Genomic DNA, 18272 nt, shown 5'->3' with positions numbered 1-18272 from the left:
TTTAAGCACCCTGCGGACCAGATTCAGCCTGCAGGCCTTAAATTTAGCACTCCTGATTTAAATGTCTGATGGGTCTTTTAGTGCCCGAGGCATTAGGAATTTGTGGGAGACTCCATTAACCTGCTGCTTTTCTACTGCATAATTTATATTGATATGTTATTTAAAGTAATTTATGTTAGCTTTACATTTTTCCTTATCTTTTATCCTTCCTTATATAAGTTTCTAATGTAGTTTTGGTCTTTGGCAATAAATAAAGATAATATAATATTAAGATTTTTTTCCAGGTTTTGTTATTTTTTTAAAATGTACATTCTACCCAATTACAATTACAATAGCAATAAACATATCTATTGTAAGAAAAGCAACACACAACTATAACAAAACTCCCAGTTGAATGAATAATTATCCGTCAAAAGTAATTTCAACTAAACTTTTTAAGTTTGCCAAACTTAAAAATATGCACCCAAATCAGGCTGAAACTAATTCCATAATTAAAGCTACACTTGGTATGTATATAGAAAATGAATAACGATAGATAATATAAATATAAATATAAATGAAATATAAACATTCATGTACAACGATGATAGTGAGGAAAAAGCAGAATTAGGGTTAACTTGTTTTTCAAGAAGGAACACAATTTTATATACAGCTCTGTACATTTCAACAGCAGAAATACCAAAATCTAAAAGTGCAACCAATAAAGAAAGAAAAAGATATTTCATGATTGAAGTTAAATTATTAGGTAGTGAACCATATGGTGTCATAAAGCCTACCTTTTATGCAAGGACCCTGAACAAGCATTCTCTGCAGATGTAGATTTATTGGAACAAATTCTAGTGTTTTTTCTCCTTTACTGCAACTTGATTTGAAAGAAGAGCCTGAAAAAAATGATAAAATATCCTTAACTTAGGATCCAGATGTCTCCTCTTGATTAAAAGCTAGGAAGATATTTTGAAGATATTGTCTGTAACATTTTTGGGTATCAAGAATCTTTGTGCTGCAGTTTCAGTTGGCACCCAAACAATCTCAAGAAAAGAGACCTGCTTTAAAGAATTGCTGACTAGTCCTATAGGACAGTGCTGTGCTCCACATCACATTTTTCTTTTTTAATCTGAATACTGCTCTATTTTCAATTTGTAAGAGTTCACACCATAGGAATTCTATGATGTCCAAATGCAAAATGTCTACAAGATATGAATTGGATGTGAGAAGTGGAAAAGAGAAATTTAGGAAATATGAAGGGAAATTTCCTAATATCATTATTCAAGACTATCTACACTATTGTAATCAAAGGATTGTCTCTTTTTAAATGGTATATGAAATCCAGAGAACCATCCACTTTAATTAACAGGAACACAATCAGATGGTGATTAAGGCCATAGACCAGCATATTTAATTAATATATGGTTTTACTGACAATGATGATATATTTATTATATATATTTAGTAAAAATAAAAAAAAACTTTGTGGCATCTTAAAGACTTTTTAAAGCAATATCTGATGTATAATATTTAAAGTGTGTACATTCTCCTCTTATGGGAGGTGATGTCTATAAATAGTAACGTTAGAAGTAAATAAAATGAAGGACAATAACTTTTATAGCAAAAAACCCACATATTCTCACCTAGAAATGAATGCATCTAAACAACCACTGCAAAAATCATTTTAAAAGTCTGTAGCATTCTCATTTTATAATCAAGTACTGTAGTTAGTCTTTATTTAGCAGTTGGATATTCTTGGCTTTGGGAGATGAATGCCCATCTCCTAGTTCTAGAATTTTCAGTGCAAAATGTCTGCAAATACCTGATCAATACCTCTCCATTGCTCTCCTCAATTATGAAGAACTCTGCTACTGTGTATGTACAGCAAACCTGAACTAACTCTGTTCTAAGACATAATTGAAATTAGTATAAGTATTTTAGAAATCTTGATATAGAATGAATAAAATACAGATAAATAACTGAGATTAACAGTCAAGAATAATAGAGGCACAAACAGCGACAATAACCTCCCAGCGGCCAGTAAGATCCCACAGATTGGGCCTCCTTCAGATGCCGTCAGACGGACAGTGTCGGCTGGCGGGCCCCCGGAGGAGAGCCTTCTCTGTCGCTGCTCCGACTCTTTGGAATCAGCTACCCCCAGAGATCCGGACCATACCCACTCTCATGGCCTTCAGGAAAGCTGTAAAAACCTGGCTGTTCCAGCAGGCCTGGGGCTGTTGACCTCATTGTTGAGGTCCAGCCCCAATTAGAATGAATGTATTTGGTGTTGTGATTTTAAACTGTCTTTTTTTCTCTCTTTTTTTTCTCTCTCTTTTTTTTTTAAGCCGCCCGGAGTCCTTTGGGATTGGGCGGCATATAAATTTTGATAATAAATAAATAAATGAAATAAACTCTTAATATTTAAGAACCACGGTGGTGCAGTGGTTAGAATGCAGTACTGCAGGCCAACTTATTGCTCATTCAAAGTGTTCAATTCAAAGTGTTCAATTCTGAACTTGTTAAGTAACTGATAAGATGAAGAGGCTTTGTGGACGATCTATTTAAAAAAAATCTTTAACTAAAAAGCCCTGATCTGGCAGTATTTGTGCAACCCCGATAACCTGAGAATGAAACAGGAGATTCTTGGTATCATCTGGGCAGTGTTTCTCAACCCTGGCAATTTTAAGATGCGAGGACAAATTCACAATTCTGGGAGTTAAAGTCCATACAGCTTAAAAATAGTCAAGGTTGAAAAACCCTGATCTAGACTCTGAGAAATCTTACATTCAAGTAATATCATAGATGAAATACTGTAATTTTTCTCCATAAATTTGAGAGAAAAGGAAAAGGTCATATGTACTACATACCTGTATAGAATAAAAATTCACAAATTCATATATTTAATTATTAAACATTTTCTGACCTGTATATTTTCCAAGTTCTGCAAGCATATTTTGGTACAGGATCAACATTTGATCACAGTGTGCAATAACATTTTTACGCATATTGTCCCAATGTGGAGAAAGCTCCCCAAGTTCTTTAAGGTCCTGATTCCTGTAGCAAAATAACAATAAAACTTATTTTATAAATCCAATGCTACAAAAATATTAGTACAAATTAAGTGGTTAAACAGCTATAGTATAACAGCTAGTTTTACTATTCTTATTTATATATAATATTATCCTAGGCCTAATCAATAAAGTACTTTTTTTTTTTGCAAAGAAATGAATTTCGTTAATTCAAAGAATCTTTGAATAGGGTAATGAAATGCTAGACTCCAGGCAGTTATAAAAAGGTTTCTTAAACTGGCACCATGTCTTGCTAAGAATTCTAAGAATGAAAATCTCCATATATCTACATTCTAAAAGGCTGCTAGACCATCTTAGACACACAAATGTTGGTCTGTTATTTCTATGTTTTACAGAAATATAGAAATATATTTGAAGAAATATAATACAGGTGAAATAAATGGAAGTAAGCCTTGAGTCAGTATCTCTTAATAGCCATGTCCCACCTCCTTCCATTTACATTTGAAGAGATGTTATCTTTTAAAATCTACATCTTAGCAATTTTTGCAATTCTAATTTTGTTCTCCAGCTTTTATGTGAACATAAGCTGGTTTCCATCTGCGTTTACTGCAACAATTGGCATTTTTTAATACTGAAAAATATATTATACTGAAAAATATGGAACCTAAAACAACAAATCCACCAGCATCAGTAACAAGACTCCCAAAACTCAACAAATAATGAATTCCCCAATTAAAATTGTTTGACTTGGATGATGAGAATGGCACATTGAGATTTTCAATTTTTAATGACACCACTTAAAGAAAAGCTTACTTTCACTTTTAATATGTACTATCAGGATATATCTGTCTGGATTAATCATCTTGGCAAGTGCACCTGCTAAGTGAAAATGTTAGGCTAATAAAAGATAGTCAATTCACAAAATTACAAAAGGAAATCCTTTAACAAATTACCAGCTTCCTACTAACTTTGGAGACTGACATAATTGAAACAGAATTCATATCAGTATTAAACATATGGAAAACGTTTATTGCTAGACCTACAACTGCTTGGTTCCATTGAATATAGAAAACTGCAGTAGTTCCTCTTGTGCTGGGTGAAATTTGATTTTAACATATATTAATTCAAGCTAAATGATACTACATATGTCTGTTTCTCCTTGATGTTAGATATTATGGTTGGTGAAACCTTGCTGAAAACAATATAATTGTACAGCTAATTCTAATACATTTTGAGATTATCAAATATCAAATACAGAAAAACCATACAATTTCAAGGTTCTTGCTGAAAAAAATAACCTCACTTAGCCCTTTCATTCTTGAATTTAAGCAATGTGTTGGCATGGGACTCTGCAGCAAATCAACTTTACATCAAAATGATGATACGTGTACTGATGTAAATTCTACCTTTATATAGTTGTGTATTAGTGTCTGTTGCAAGTTATGGTATTTGCATAATTAATAATACATATAAAATAATAATTCTGGGTGTCTTTATTTTTTAGTATCTCCAGGCATCTATGGTTTAATAGTTAGAAGTGCTAATGTTTCATCTAAATTTATTTAAACTTGGATTTTAGATGAAGATGTAGGCAATTTTGATTGCCATGACAGAGGATATGTATCAAAAAGGAGAAAGTATATACTAGTAACTATATTATCAACTTCCAGACTGCTTGCATCAACTAGGGGGACATTACCTCATACTGGAGTTTTTATCTCTAGGAGCTTATATTATTCTACAAGTTGTTTTTTTTACATCTCCCATCCTTCTCAACATTTATCTCTCAGATAAGGTATAACAAGGTTATCAATTTCATTATGCTGGAAATGTAAGATAATAAAGGGCACATGAATGTTTCCTTTCATTCCATTTTGACATTCTTAAATTCATTAAAATATTTGAGCTTATTTTGAAGTATGTACAGTACTTCACATTTGGAATGTATAAATATATGAAGAATTATTTTTTAAACATGGGATGTAGAAAAATTAGTTCTTTTATGATGGAAAGACATTTGTGAGCACTGTAAGACAGGAATTCATTAATTAACAGGAGCCAATATGGATTTATGCCAACAAATCATGTCAGACTAATTTGTTCTTCTTTAATGATAGCGTTACTAGACTGGATGATCCTATGCTGTAGTAGAATATATCTTGAATTTAGCAAGACTTTCATGCTGTTATAACATCTTTATTAACAAAACGATCAAATATGGGTTTGACAACTCAGACATTATTTGGATCCACAATTGGCTCAAGGACAACTCAAAATAGTTATAAATGGCATCAAATCTACCTGGAGAGACATATTGAGTAAGATGTCATAGGAATCTGTCCAGATCCTGTTATGATTCAACATTTTTAAAATGATATGGAGGGAGTTAAAGGAATGCATACCTAATTTACAGGCAATACAAAACTAGGAACATTTACTAATATTTAGAAAGAGATGGGGAAAATTCAAAAAGATTTTGCTTAGAACAGTGGATGGAAACAAATGAAATGAAATTTAACATGGAGAAGTATAAAGTCATAGGTAAACAACAACAACACACATTCAAAATCTGGTTCAAGAACACCACATGCAAGAAGAACCTGTATGTACTAGTGGTTCATAAGCTAATTATGTCTGAACAGCATAATCCAATACTGTTTAAGGAAGACAAATAGCATCTTGAAAGTCATTAAAAATCCAGATTTAGAGAGAAAACTCTCCTGCTCTATTCTGTTTTGGAAGGCTTCACTGGGATTATTATATTCAGTTCTACATACTTCAGTTTAAATTGGAACAGTTTATAGCCAAATGAAGGCTACCATATGGTGAAATTACTAAAAACCAAGTTTTACAACGAACAGTTAAAAGACCCAGTTTTCAGAGGAGAATAACAAACAAACAATAATAAAAACGATCAAAACAGAAATGAGTAATAATCTCCAAGGAAAAGCATAAAAATATTTTAAGTAACAACAGAGAAGTGGAGGGAGAGAAAAAGTGGAGGACTAGCATTTTTACATACTTTTTATTTATCTTGTTATAATGGAAGAGATGATACCTAAGGAATTATTAGCTATTTTCTATTATTTATCTCATTTTATATTTTCAGATGTGCATGATTGATTTTAGCCTTCCCAGGGAAATACAATACAATACAATACAATACAATACAGGAAGGGACCCTGGAGGTCTTCTAGTCCAACCCCCTGCCTAGGCAGGAAGCCCTATACCATTTCAGACAAATGGCTATCCAACATGACTACATGAATTAATTCTACTTTCCTGTCAGGCTACATTAACAGAATCTTGAAAGTCTGAAATTACAAATCATCTATGGTCACTTTTAACAGATACATCAGGAGGCATCCTTCTTAAGTTCCTTTCTTTGCCTATTAAATATTTTCTGGCTCCCTGCTGCTTTTTATCTGTTCATTTCCTAGGCAGCATCTCTTCCCCTTAACTCTCAAGGTCATTTCCACATATTTTATACTTTTTTACTTGTTTATCTTTTTGTTTGTTTGTTTTGCCTTTAAAAAACAGGACTCCACACTGTCATGCTAGCCACATGACTGTGAAAAGTGCTGATTCATGTGCTCGAAATGGAGATGAGTGCCGCCCCTTATAGTTGGCAACAACTAGAAGTAAAATCCACAGGCATTCTTTCTTTTACTTTTATTCTTTCGTTACTTTTAAAGCCCTACATGGTATCGGACCTGGTTACTTGAGAGACCGCCTCCTGCCAGTCACCTCCCAAAGACCTATTAGATCCCACAGACTAGGCCTCCTCCGAATTCCATCTGCCGGCCAATGTCGGCTGGCGACCCCCCAGGGGAGGGCCTTCTCTATGGCTGCTCCGGCCCTATGGAACGATCTCCCCATTGAGATCCGGACCCTTACTACCCTTCCGGCCGTCCGCAAAACAACTAAGACCTGGCTGTCCTGGCAGGCCTGGGGCTGTTGAATTATCCAGCCCCATTCGAGGTTATGACTGTTGTTGAATTTTAAATTGCTGTTTTCTATTTTTATTTTTGTATCCCATCCCCTTTTTATTGTTAGCCGCCCTGAGTCTTCCGGGAATAGGGCGGCATACAAGCCAAATAAATCAAATCAAATCAAAATTTAAAAAAATAGTTTAATAATTTTTTATATCTATTGCATTTTTATTTCCACCTTCATTTTAGCTTAAAGTTCATTTTATGTATCTATTTGTATTCTTTTCCTTTCATTTGCTTACCTTAATTCAAAGAATGGTTATTCAGAATTCAACATTTCTACAAGTATGTACTTTTTACATAAATAGCTCTTTTTAACAACTGGGTGTAGAATGAAATGAACATCCAAAATCAATACATAGATAAGCAAAATACCTTGTTGTATTAAAAAAACCCTGAAAAATCATCAATGAAATTTATTTTTATTATAAGATTTTAAAGGCAGGACTTCCTGAATTACCCGGACTTGGACAAATACAAGGAGAAGTACAACAGAAATAACCAATCATACAACTACAAGGCGGGAGCTGTCGTTTTTCCCCTTCGGAAGGGCAGTAGAGCGGAGAACAAGGATTTAGTTATGCTTTCAAAATATTTGCTTAATCTTAACTTGAACAATACTCTGTGACTATGTTTTGTAGAAAATGGCATAGCGCTATACCGATCAAGAGACATTAAGGTTGTAAGAAATGATGCTGATCACCTCGGAAATTATATTGTATGGGACTTTAAAAAAAAAAAGACTTGATGGACAACTTGGAACTTTTACATAAACTGCTGATGTTTTATTCTCTAGGGTGGGGAAGGTGGAGATTGTGACACTTTTGGATTGTGGTTTAGGCTGAATTGAGTTGGGAAGGGTGGCGCAGATGGGAGGGTAGTGAAGGATTAATTAGAGATTATTTTGAGCCAGAAAGTAAGCTGACTTTTATAGTAATTTTTATTTGAACATAAGTTTGGAAGAATATATTCAGGGAGCCTGAAGGAGGGCGGAGCAAATAGGGGAGGTGTACGGATGATAATAAAATATATATATGGACACGGGTAGAGGCAGGATGAGTGGAGTTGGAACAGAAACCGAGAGAAATATTTGAGGTGTTTAAGTTGCTTTATAGAGAAAGAAGTAAAAGGGATATATTAAAGGTTTGGAAATGGATACATATTTAGATAATGAGACAAGGTCCCTAGCTAGAGTAGAATTTTATTTGATTAACTCACTTGGTTTCAACATAGTTTGAAATCCTGCAAGTAATAAATTAATTGAGATTAGGAATGATGTACAGTGTACATTTTTTTTCCCCCTAAAAATTGTTTTTTCCCCTTATAATTTTAGTGTAAATTATAAAATGAATAGACCAATGAATAGTAAAAATACACCGAAGAGAGGAGTAGAGGGAAAGAAGAGGGAGGAATGAAGAGGGAGTGAGAAGGGAATGTAAGGAGGGTGAGATGGTGGGAAGGGGAGAAAGGAATGGTTGAGGGGGAGGGGAAGTAGAAGAGGGGATTGTTGGAGGGGAGAAATGAAAGTTGGAGGGGTAGAAGAAAGGGTGTATGAAGGATAGAAGTGTTATGAGTTGTATTTATTGCTTTTTTTTTCTTTTTAACTGCACAGTATTTAAGTGATTGTATAAAGGAAAATGAAAATGAAATAAAATGTTTAAAAATCATCAATGAAATTTATTATATTAATATGGATATGCTGAAATGAATTTTAGACAAAAGGTTTATTAATATATATATATATATATATATATATATATATATATATATATATATATATATATATATATATATATATATATATATATATATATATGTTTTCTGAGGTTTGTTTTCTGAGGTTTTCGCGGGTGTTAGTATGTAGGTCTCTAGTTGTTCGGGTTTTCTCCCGCGTAGAATTGGATATGTCTTTGCGACGTTTCGACGAAGTCACATTCGTCATCTTCAGGCTGCTGCTGACTACTTCTGGTTTGGTGTTTCCAGGAGTAGTTTCCAGGAGGAGTATATATATATATATATAACAAAAAGGCAACAGTAAAAATATTGGGTTTCTGCCTGGATGGTCTCTTGTGACGAGCCGAAGGACAGAGAATGGAAGTAGTGATCTTCCTCCCATATTTGGGCATACCGGGGGTTGTAAAAAAAAAAAAATCTTATATATATATATATATATATATATATATATATATATATATATATATATATATATATATATATATATATATATATATATATATATATATATATATATATATATATATATATATATACATACATACACACACACACACACACACATACATATATATATATGTTTTATTTGTGCTGATAAATAAATAAAGGGAAAATAAATAAATAAATAAAACACAAATATAACAAAGGCAACAGTAAAAATATTGGGTTTCTGTCATGATGGACTCTTGTGACGAGCCGATTGACAGATGATGGAAGCAGTTAGCTTCCTCCCATAATTGGGGCTTACCAGGGGTTGTGACACTATATATATGGTTCGATTCCCAGCAAGGGTATGGCTAGCTGATGAGAGCTAAATAGCTTGAAATAGATCTATACTTGTCTCCCTTTATTTATTTATCAGCACAAATATAACAATATACATACATACATATATGTTATATATATATAACATTTTATTTTCTTTATGGATAAACCTAGGGCAATATTAATGGTCTGATTATCAGACCAGTTAACTCAAAACGTAACTTGTAACATATAAAAACTGGCTAGCTAGAATAATGTGATTAAACTTCTTGAAGTCTTCTACTATATTTCCCCACTGAATGCTAATTCAGAAAATACTGTAAAGCAACTATAAAGCAATTTCAGATCTGGATTGGCCATACTTAGTATAGGTAGGCCACTAGATTCTCCAGGAAACGCTATAAAAGATTTTCTGCTTTAGCTGAAACTTGCCTCAGTTCTAACGCCTGTTATGGCCCCTTAGCAACAGTTTGATTCTTTTACGTTATCTCCAGTTTACCTCCACTGGAGCAAGCAGACTGGAATTCTGAATTCCTCGCCTTTTAGTTGATTACTATAATCGATGTTTTAGTCAATTTCTACCAGCAGTTTTCTAAAGACTTTTCTAACAGCACATTTTTTTAAACATTTTCATTTCATTTACCTTCTGAGATCTTCCTTTATGTGTAGGCTGATGAGTTCCTTGGGAATATGAAAAGAAAGATTGCTCTCAAACATCTGTTCTCGTATATACATCCACTTGTTGTCAGAAGTGGGGAACGTATATAATTTACATATTGGGTTTTTTAACACTGTAAAAGAGAAAGAATGGGATGGCTTAACTGCAGCTTACATTTTTTCCAAAAAATACTGCAATGTATATTTCCCAAGTAAGTGAAAGTTGTAGTTTGAAAAGCAGAAAGAGTAGTGACACTTGAATTCTGGTATTGGAAAATACTGAGTACACAGTAGACAGCCAAGAAAATAAATCATGAATCAAACAAGTCAACATAGAGTTCTCACTCAAGAAATAAATGACCATGATGAAATATTAGGATGGTGGGCCAATAGTGGAGGGCAGTTCTATTAATAATTCTCTTAATTCTATTGTTAGTGTCTGCAATAGGAACTTGCTAGGATATAACTCTTCCTAACTATTTTTTTCCAATCTGCTTCAATAACAGTCCCTTGGCACATAGAGTTGTGTGAATTGAAGGGCAAGATAAATTAATAAAGCTGGATTGAGAAAGTCTTCACTTTAATCTGGGATGGCACAGCATGAACAACCATGAAAGCTCTATGGAGTGACAATGTTCAGCAAAGAAGCAGATTTTTCCTGCACATATTATACAACAATTTTATTGCCTGCTGAGTTTCCTCAGGCTATAACAGTGCTGATTTGAAGGGTTTGAAGGGATTTTGAACATCTTCTAGTAGGAGGTCCCTAACCTATGGGCTGTGGCCCACTAGCGGGTTGTGAGGGAATTGCAACTGGGCCACAGAAATGACCCATGAGCAGGGTGAGTGCATGCACTCCAATTGTGTGAGTGGTAGGCCCGTGTCCATGCCGCTCGCTCAAATGAAACTGCGTACATGCGCACAAACTTGTCAGCTACTCACATGGAACCATGCCCTCTCACCACCACCCCCTTCCTGCAGGTCCGCAGAGCCAGAAATGTTGGGTGACTCTAAACCCCTGCCCAATGCAGGACTCCTCAGACTATTCTGGACAAATGGCTGTCCGGTCTTTCCTTGAAAACCTCCAGTGACAGAGCATCCACAACCTCAAGAGGCAGTTGTCCTATTGTTTAATAAATCTCAGTCAGAAATTCCTCCTTCATTCAGCTGTGAATGTCTGACTGTAAAGCTTCCACTCATTTGTTTTTATACTTGAAAATTGTACCATAAAGTTGAAATTATACTAGTAAGCCAATGAATTATTTTTGTTTGGAAATCAGCAGAGAGAATGTACTCTGATTATCCTCTTTTACCTCTGTGTAGCTTTCAATCAATCATGTTATCCTTCTGAATTGTCTGAGAGATTTGAAATTAGAGTCATTGGTATATTATACTATTTTTCAGTCAGGTTTCATATGGTGCAACTAGGAGACAGTTTTTTAAAAAAAATGGGAATTGTTACATGGAATTGGCCCTTGGTTTACCACTTTCAGAATCTACTTGAAACTATTGGGGGAGTTTAGTAGGAGATCTAATATTGGATGCTACACCAAGTGTCAAATTCCACATAGATCTGGGTGAGATCAATAAAGCAAGAATTACACAAATGTCAGTAAAATATATTTAATATTAAACTTGGAGTAAATGGACAATAGGAATTTAAAACTCTCATTTAATATAAGTGTGTGAAGGCAGGATTCTTTATTAATTTGAAACATTTATCAAGGTTTTTTTTATTCCCTGAGTTAAATTGCCATTTAAACTACCAATGTACTTAGCTTCCATGTCTTACTTGTTTATATCTATTTTCTCTTCAATTATATAGCCATAATTGTTCACATGAGGATCTATTTTTTTATGTTAGGAAATGGTGTAGTTCCTTGGCATGCTCTTCATAAAGGGGCTGAAATTGAATTTGTACAAGATGAAAATATTCATAACACCAGAGAGGAGGTAAATTTGCCTGTTCCAGATAGGATTTCATTCTCCTGAGCTTCTGGATTCAAATGTCTCTTTTCCAAATTGTTAAAGCAGTCAACGATTGATAGGAAATATGCTAACTTTTTGAAAGATAATTACTTAAAACTGTGATCTGTATGCTGGTAATTTCTATGCTTCACTAGAGTACAGTGTTCTATGTGGGATTGCTTTCATTTAAATCTAGAAACCTCAGTTGATACAACATTCAGCAGCCATGTTGATTTTGGAAGAAGTAAACTGACTTTATTATATTTATGATAAAAGTACTTCACTGATTACAGTTTATTTCCAGGAAAATATCATGTGCTGGTTACTATATTAAACATCCTTCAGGTTTTTGATAGAATATCCCTTTTTATATGAACTGTCATATTTACTGAGATCTTATGAGGACACTGGCCTCCAGATGCCATGACATGGGAGTAGGATATTTATATTGTCCTTCCAACTGTTTAAAAAAATACTCCCTGAAGTTCTGAGGAAACCTAGTATCTTTATTAGTCTTTAAAAAGCCTTTAAAAGACATTGTTTTGTCTTTGTTTTTCAATGTTGTTTTTAATTGTTTTAATTATTGTCATTTAATTGCTATTTTAATTGTTTTTAATATCTCAATTTTACATTTCTTTTTATTGCCAAGTATTAAAAGAATTCATTTTATATTAATATTTGTTCATAAATCCATGAAAACTTTGCAACAAAAGACTTGTGATTTGTATGAACTTGTGTCAGCCTCTGTTTTGCTGCTTGCTTTCGGCTGCCATTGAAACTGGGAGGGGGGGGCATAGTATGTGGGTGGGGAAGTGTCAGCACAGGAATGACTGTAAAAGGGAGGTGTTCTCACCATCTACTGCGCATGCTGCAGATAAAGGATTTGCCGCCAAGGCCAACTGTCTGGCATTCCAGCCTGATGATGCTTTTTGAAGATGTCTCCCACATGACACCTGTGGGGTTGGGTCACATATTGATATCTATGCTTACATGCACTTTTGCCTCAGACCTTGCTTTGCCTAGCTACTATCTACTCATGACCAGTAAAAGTACTCTTACTTCTGCAAAATGGAGTTGAGTGGTTTCTTTCTTGGTTACTGAGCGAAGCAGCCCTGACAACTTGTCTTTCCCAATCTGTGCCATTCAGATGTGTTCAATTTTGTTATTATGTTGTCTGGGGGATTATGGAAGATACAATCCAAAATTAAATATTAAGTTACACTATGCTTCAGAGAAAACCTCTGAACAGAGATAATTAAAATTTCCTCTGCAGTAGTGGCTCTAATAATGTCTCTCATAAAGAGAAATTGCTAGTAAAGAACAGAAAAGAAACTTAATTTTGGAAGGTCAAAATATTAAGAAAAGTCCCTTATTTCCTTTATAGGGTCATTATCCTTATGGAACCTTCTCTGACTGACTTTGATTTTTTTAAAATAAAAATAAAATAAAAATCATGTAGATAAGCTAATTGTCAGGGTAGATCAAAAACAAATTGGGCAATATACTAGTATTATTATTATTTATCATGCTTATTTCACAATAAAGGTTTCATAATTAATAAAAGTATTCGAGCTTTGTATACTAAGAAGATATTTAAGAATAAAGACAACAATCTTCCAGCACCGAGAGATTTTATAATTCACAATTTTCAATTCCCTCATTTTATATTCAGAATTGCTGTATCCAAAAAGGATACAGTGAACAGTTCAAGATACAGAAGTTAAACAAATGTACTGTATGTATGTGCATGCGCATGGATTCCACAAGTCTCTTCAATGCCTGTTGATATCTATATAAAAGAACACATTTTATCACATTCGTCATATGACTGTGATTAAATGCACTGTCCAAATGATCTAGGCCAGGGTTGTCAAACTCCCGGCCGGCAGGCAGGCCACACTCCCACCCAATTTAGCCAAGGGAAAAAGATCCTGATGTCATGTGACACCGCTGTTTTGTTGGGAAGAATTTTAATGGCGTGTCCAATAACTTGGCTGGATGAGGAACAATACACTGAATCACTATCAAAGAAAGATACTTTAGGGGGAAAGTTCAAGTCAAGGGAATAGTGTTAGAAGCACAGAGCTCTGCTTGAAATTGGAACTCCGGTTAACAATTCTGCCTGTCCGCTAATAGTTTGGCCTATACATCTGCCATCATATACATTCCAGATTACACTAATATGCATTAAGTACAATTCTGACCTTCAGTGTAAACCAGCAGAGAAAATGGATGAATGATTTCATGGAATTTCTGCAGGGGATGAACACATTTTCCAACAGTTTCAAATGATTTCTCCTCTGCTATAATAGGACCTACTGCTCCCAAAAAGAAATTCTAGATGACAACATTTACTGAAGCTATAAAAACCAGGGTAACTGCATATAGGTGGAAAGATGATTGTACAATAAGCAAGACATTTGCATATACTTTGACCCTTACTAGAAGCTGGCAGAAATCATATGAGCCTGAAGCTAGCTCACCCTTTTAATTCAATACTAAGGTTAGCATTAAGCATTCAGTTAATCTCACCATTATAAATTAAACGTACATACCTGCATTTAATAATGGTAAATTATCTTTATTAATTATGTTTTCTGGAGATGAACATGAAGAAACCAAGGCACACTGAAAGATAAAATTAGCATAATACAGAGTAAAAATAAGAGTTATAAAGCAATCATACTATATTCAGGATAATATATTACCCTGGTTAAATACCAAAGTGCATACTGTTTCTTTACTGTTATCTTTAAAATGTTGAAAATGTTGCGAGTTTGAGTGGAAAATATGTTTAACTTCTTACAAAATGAATTAAAGGCTCTTTAGAAAAACTATTATCTTTATTCACAAGATGCTTAAGAATTATTCTTATTCCTTTGGACGATAATATCCATAATTTTTTATGTTTTTGAGCAATAGCTGGAAGCTACACAGCATCCAGAGAAGACCAATTCCTTCCATCCCAGGAAGGAGCAATACATATTATTAGACACACTATTTTCATCTTGGTTTACTCCTTTCACCCCCTTCTCCCTCTCCCTTCCCCTCTCTTTGGCAAATTCACATATTATATTCAGCCGGCTTTTTGCTCACCAAAGAAAGTGTGCTTTGAAAGTCCTTGACTAAATAAGTAATCTAACATGTGGCCGTAGATCAATATGCTAGGCTTGATGCAATGACTTCTCTAATTAAACTGTCTCAAAATAAATTGGCTTAAAAGTAGCAAAAAGAAACATATTTGCACCCATGCAGAACTTATTGTGTCAATCCAGGAACTTTAATGTAAGGATTGAGAAAAGTAACTAGCTATAACTTTCTTGCCGTAGTGTCTGTCAATCACAGGAATGCATCTTAAAGCAATTCTTTCCTAAAATAGCAAATGCTAGAAAGCCAATTCTTAAGATTGAGGATTAAAATGCCCTCCTTTGTTTTCATAGTTCTATTCCTTGTAGAGCAAAAGTGATGGAGTATTTTAAAATATGTGAGGCTAGGATCATTTTTACTACCAGTTTGCTTGTGAATGTGTGCTTGTGCATGATGTTTCTATGCATGCACAGAAGCTTGTGGGTGGGCGGAGTCTCCTGCCGCCACTACCGGTTCGCCCAATCCGGGCAAAATCAGGAACAACCTACCTCTGGCTAGGATGAGCCAAAATGAGAGCAGAAGAACCATACATTCATCAATAACATGCCTTTTTATTAACAACAATAACAGCACATCTTTGAAACAATCTGCTCCATTTCTATGATAAATAGAAGTAGGGAGAAATAGGATAGCAGCCCAATTTATACTAAGCTAATTACATTTCATTTGTTTCAAAGTTATTTTCTTTTAACAATATGTTAAAATTCTATACCAGATAATAGCTTTGGATATACAATTTTGAAAGTTACACTTTTCATATAGGTTTCTGAAATAATTGATAATTCTAATTTGTGAACAGACCTGGGTTTTTACCTTTTGTTCTTTTCCATCTGTTGTGACCTGATTTGATTCCTCATCTTCAGTCTTCCCCATGTTTATAAATCTGACATCTATAGTGCCAAATGGCTTCCCACCATCTAAACTCCTGATATGGAAAACAGAAGGGAACTTCATTTGCATCCTTCATAGCAGTTTCATTAACCAAATGATGGTTATTCTCTATTAAAAGCAATTAAGAACAACGCGCTGTCTTGTAATCACTGTCACAAATCATGGGATTGTTCCTTATTTCTAATGGATCCTGGCATTTAAGCAAACAGTATATCAATCATCACATTTACAATCTGAAATGCTGCAGCATATATTCATTACTTTTCTCCATAACAATTGCTGAAGAGAATAAAGCTATATGCAAAATATCCACAGAGAGCTAAAACAGATACTGTTCTTAAATATTGACCACTATAGTGAATGCAAGAAGCGTAACATCTCTTTTGTTAGCCTGTGATGTGTTGTTCCACATCACATCCAAATTTACAAGACCATTACCCTGTGTTTCACATGATATTACATTCAAGGGGAAAAATTACCGTTCTAGAATTTTGCAGATTTGATACATCTTACCTTTTCATTTATGTACTGCCAAAATAATACAATTCTGCAAATTACCATTATGATAATATATTTTCAAAAGTCACAATATGAATTCAGCATAAAAAGGATAAATATTATGGAATGAATATCAATTCGCAAAAGCCCATTAAACAACCCCATGTTGCAGCTTAACAGAAGGGCAACACAATTAGTGCCAACCTGGCTTCTGGATGAAGCTTATGACATAAAGTGGGGAGTCACCACAAAAAATACTGCTTCTAAATCCCAATTTATGCCTCTCATATATCATAAAGATTAGTTCTACCTATGGTATAAGGAACTAGAGCTATGCTGGTCAGTTGCTCTAATCAGTGACATCATCAGAGTAAAGTTAAATATCCACCTAGTGCAGATATCATCAGGTTACAAAATCTATTATATATGATAGATCTAGACCTAGGGCAGGGGTGTCAAACTCAAGGCCCCCCAGATGCTTAGATCTGACCCACGGGGCTGCCTTGGAAACAGTGAAGGATTGGCTTGCAGTGCCTCTGCCAGTGAAAGCGGAGTTCGGGAGACCTGCATGTGCCCTTCCGAGATCCATTTTTGCTGGCAGCAGTTACACTTACACTTATATACCGCTTCATAGGGCTTTCAGCCCTCTCTAAGCGGTTTACAGAGTCAGCATATTGCCCCCAACAACAATCTGGGTCCTCATTTTACCCACCTCAGAAGGATGGAAGGCTGAGTCAACCCTGAGCCGGTGAGATTTGAACAGCCGAACTGCAGAACTGCAATCAGCTGAGTAGCCTGCAGTGCTGCATTTAACCACTGCGCCACCTCGGCAGGGGGTTGCAAGAGGCTGTTGCAGCTGAAAACAGACCTCAGTAGCCCGATTTCGTTGGCAAAACACTCAGGCTGCCATAGGCGCCCCCAACCCAAGTGATATTGAGCTGGCCATGCCCCCTGAGGTCAAACACCACCCTGATGTGGCCCTCAATGAAATTGAGTTTGACACCCCTGGTCTAGTGCATGCTATTTTTCTTGTTTTTTTAAAACCAGCAGGAAAAATATAACTTTTAAAACTACAGAATAGATCCCACCCCCGCAAAAAAAACTTAAATACATGCACATATTTTGCAAATTCTCAACCATGAAACATGACCTTGAGTGTTTCAGGTGATGGATGGTATTGTTATGGACAGCTCAAACTGGAAAGAGTCTGAGCTAGAAGATGCTGCTCCTGGTGGCCCAGATGAATGCTAGAAAAAAGCTGGAAGTGCTACTCCAGAGTCCCCAGAGAATGCCATCCTCAAGGAAAACCTACCAATGAGGCATCTAAATCTGAGGGAGATAAGCAATACGCAGAGCAGCCGGCAGCATGAGGTGATAAGAGATGGAATACATGACTTTCCCTCTAGCTCAAGAACTCAAAACACCAAGCAAGCAGCACAAAGGCATTCTGTGTGACTTCTTGTCTTTTGTTATGTTTCTGAACTTGATTACCTGTGGTAATAGGCAGCTCTATTTAAGAACCATCACTGCCCAGTAAGTTTTTGTTCAGGACAACTGCTCCATTTACCCAATGCTCTGTTCATTTACTTCCTGAAAACTTGCTTGT

At 35.1% G+C, this 18272-nt stretch overlaps 1 protein-coding gene across 6 annotated transcripts in view; it reads right to left on the bottom strand.

The window, feature by feature from the left end:
- The window catches only part of INPP4B (inositol polyphosphate-4-phosphatase type II B), a 221525-nt gene that overhangs the window by 97055 nt on the left and 106198 nt on the right, over positions 1-18272 (bottom strand). For 3 of the 6 annotated variants that reach the window (XM_087724357.1, XM_087724355.1, XM_087724356.1), the window contains 5 exons: positions 16079-16202; positions 14686-14758; positions 10149-10296; positions 2909-3039; positions 777-881 (listed from right to left, as the gene is read on the bottom strand). In XM_087724357.1, the coding sequence (XP_087580483.1) occupies positions 777-881; positions 2909-3039; positions 10149-10296; positions 14686-14758; positions 16079-16202 (581 nt within the window). The remainder of the gene's footprint in view (positions 1-776; positions 882-2908; positions 3040-10148; positions 10297-14685; positions 14759-16078; positions 16203-18272) is intronic. The other 3 variants (XM_087724358.1, XM_087724352.1, XM_087724354.1) reach the window with 1 other exon arrangement.

Source organism: Thamnophis sirtalis, unplaced genomic scaffold (genome assembly GCF_051295495.1).
Source record: "Thamnophis sirtalis isolate CommonGarterSnake01/CBP01778 unplaced genomic scaffold, rThaSir2_p1.2 scaffold_10, whole genome shotgun sequence".
NCBI classification, from domain to species: Eukaryota; Metazoa; Chordata; class Lepidosauria; order Squamata; family Natricidae; genus Thamnophis; species Thamnophis sirtalis.
The sequence above is the reverse complement of the archived record's forward strand: the minus strand, read 5'-3'. Positions and strand labels throughout refer to the sequence as shown.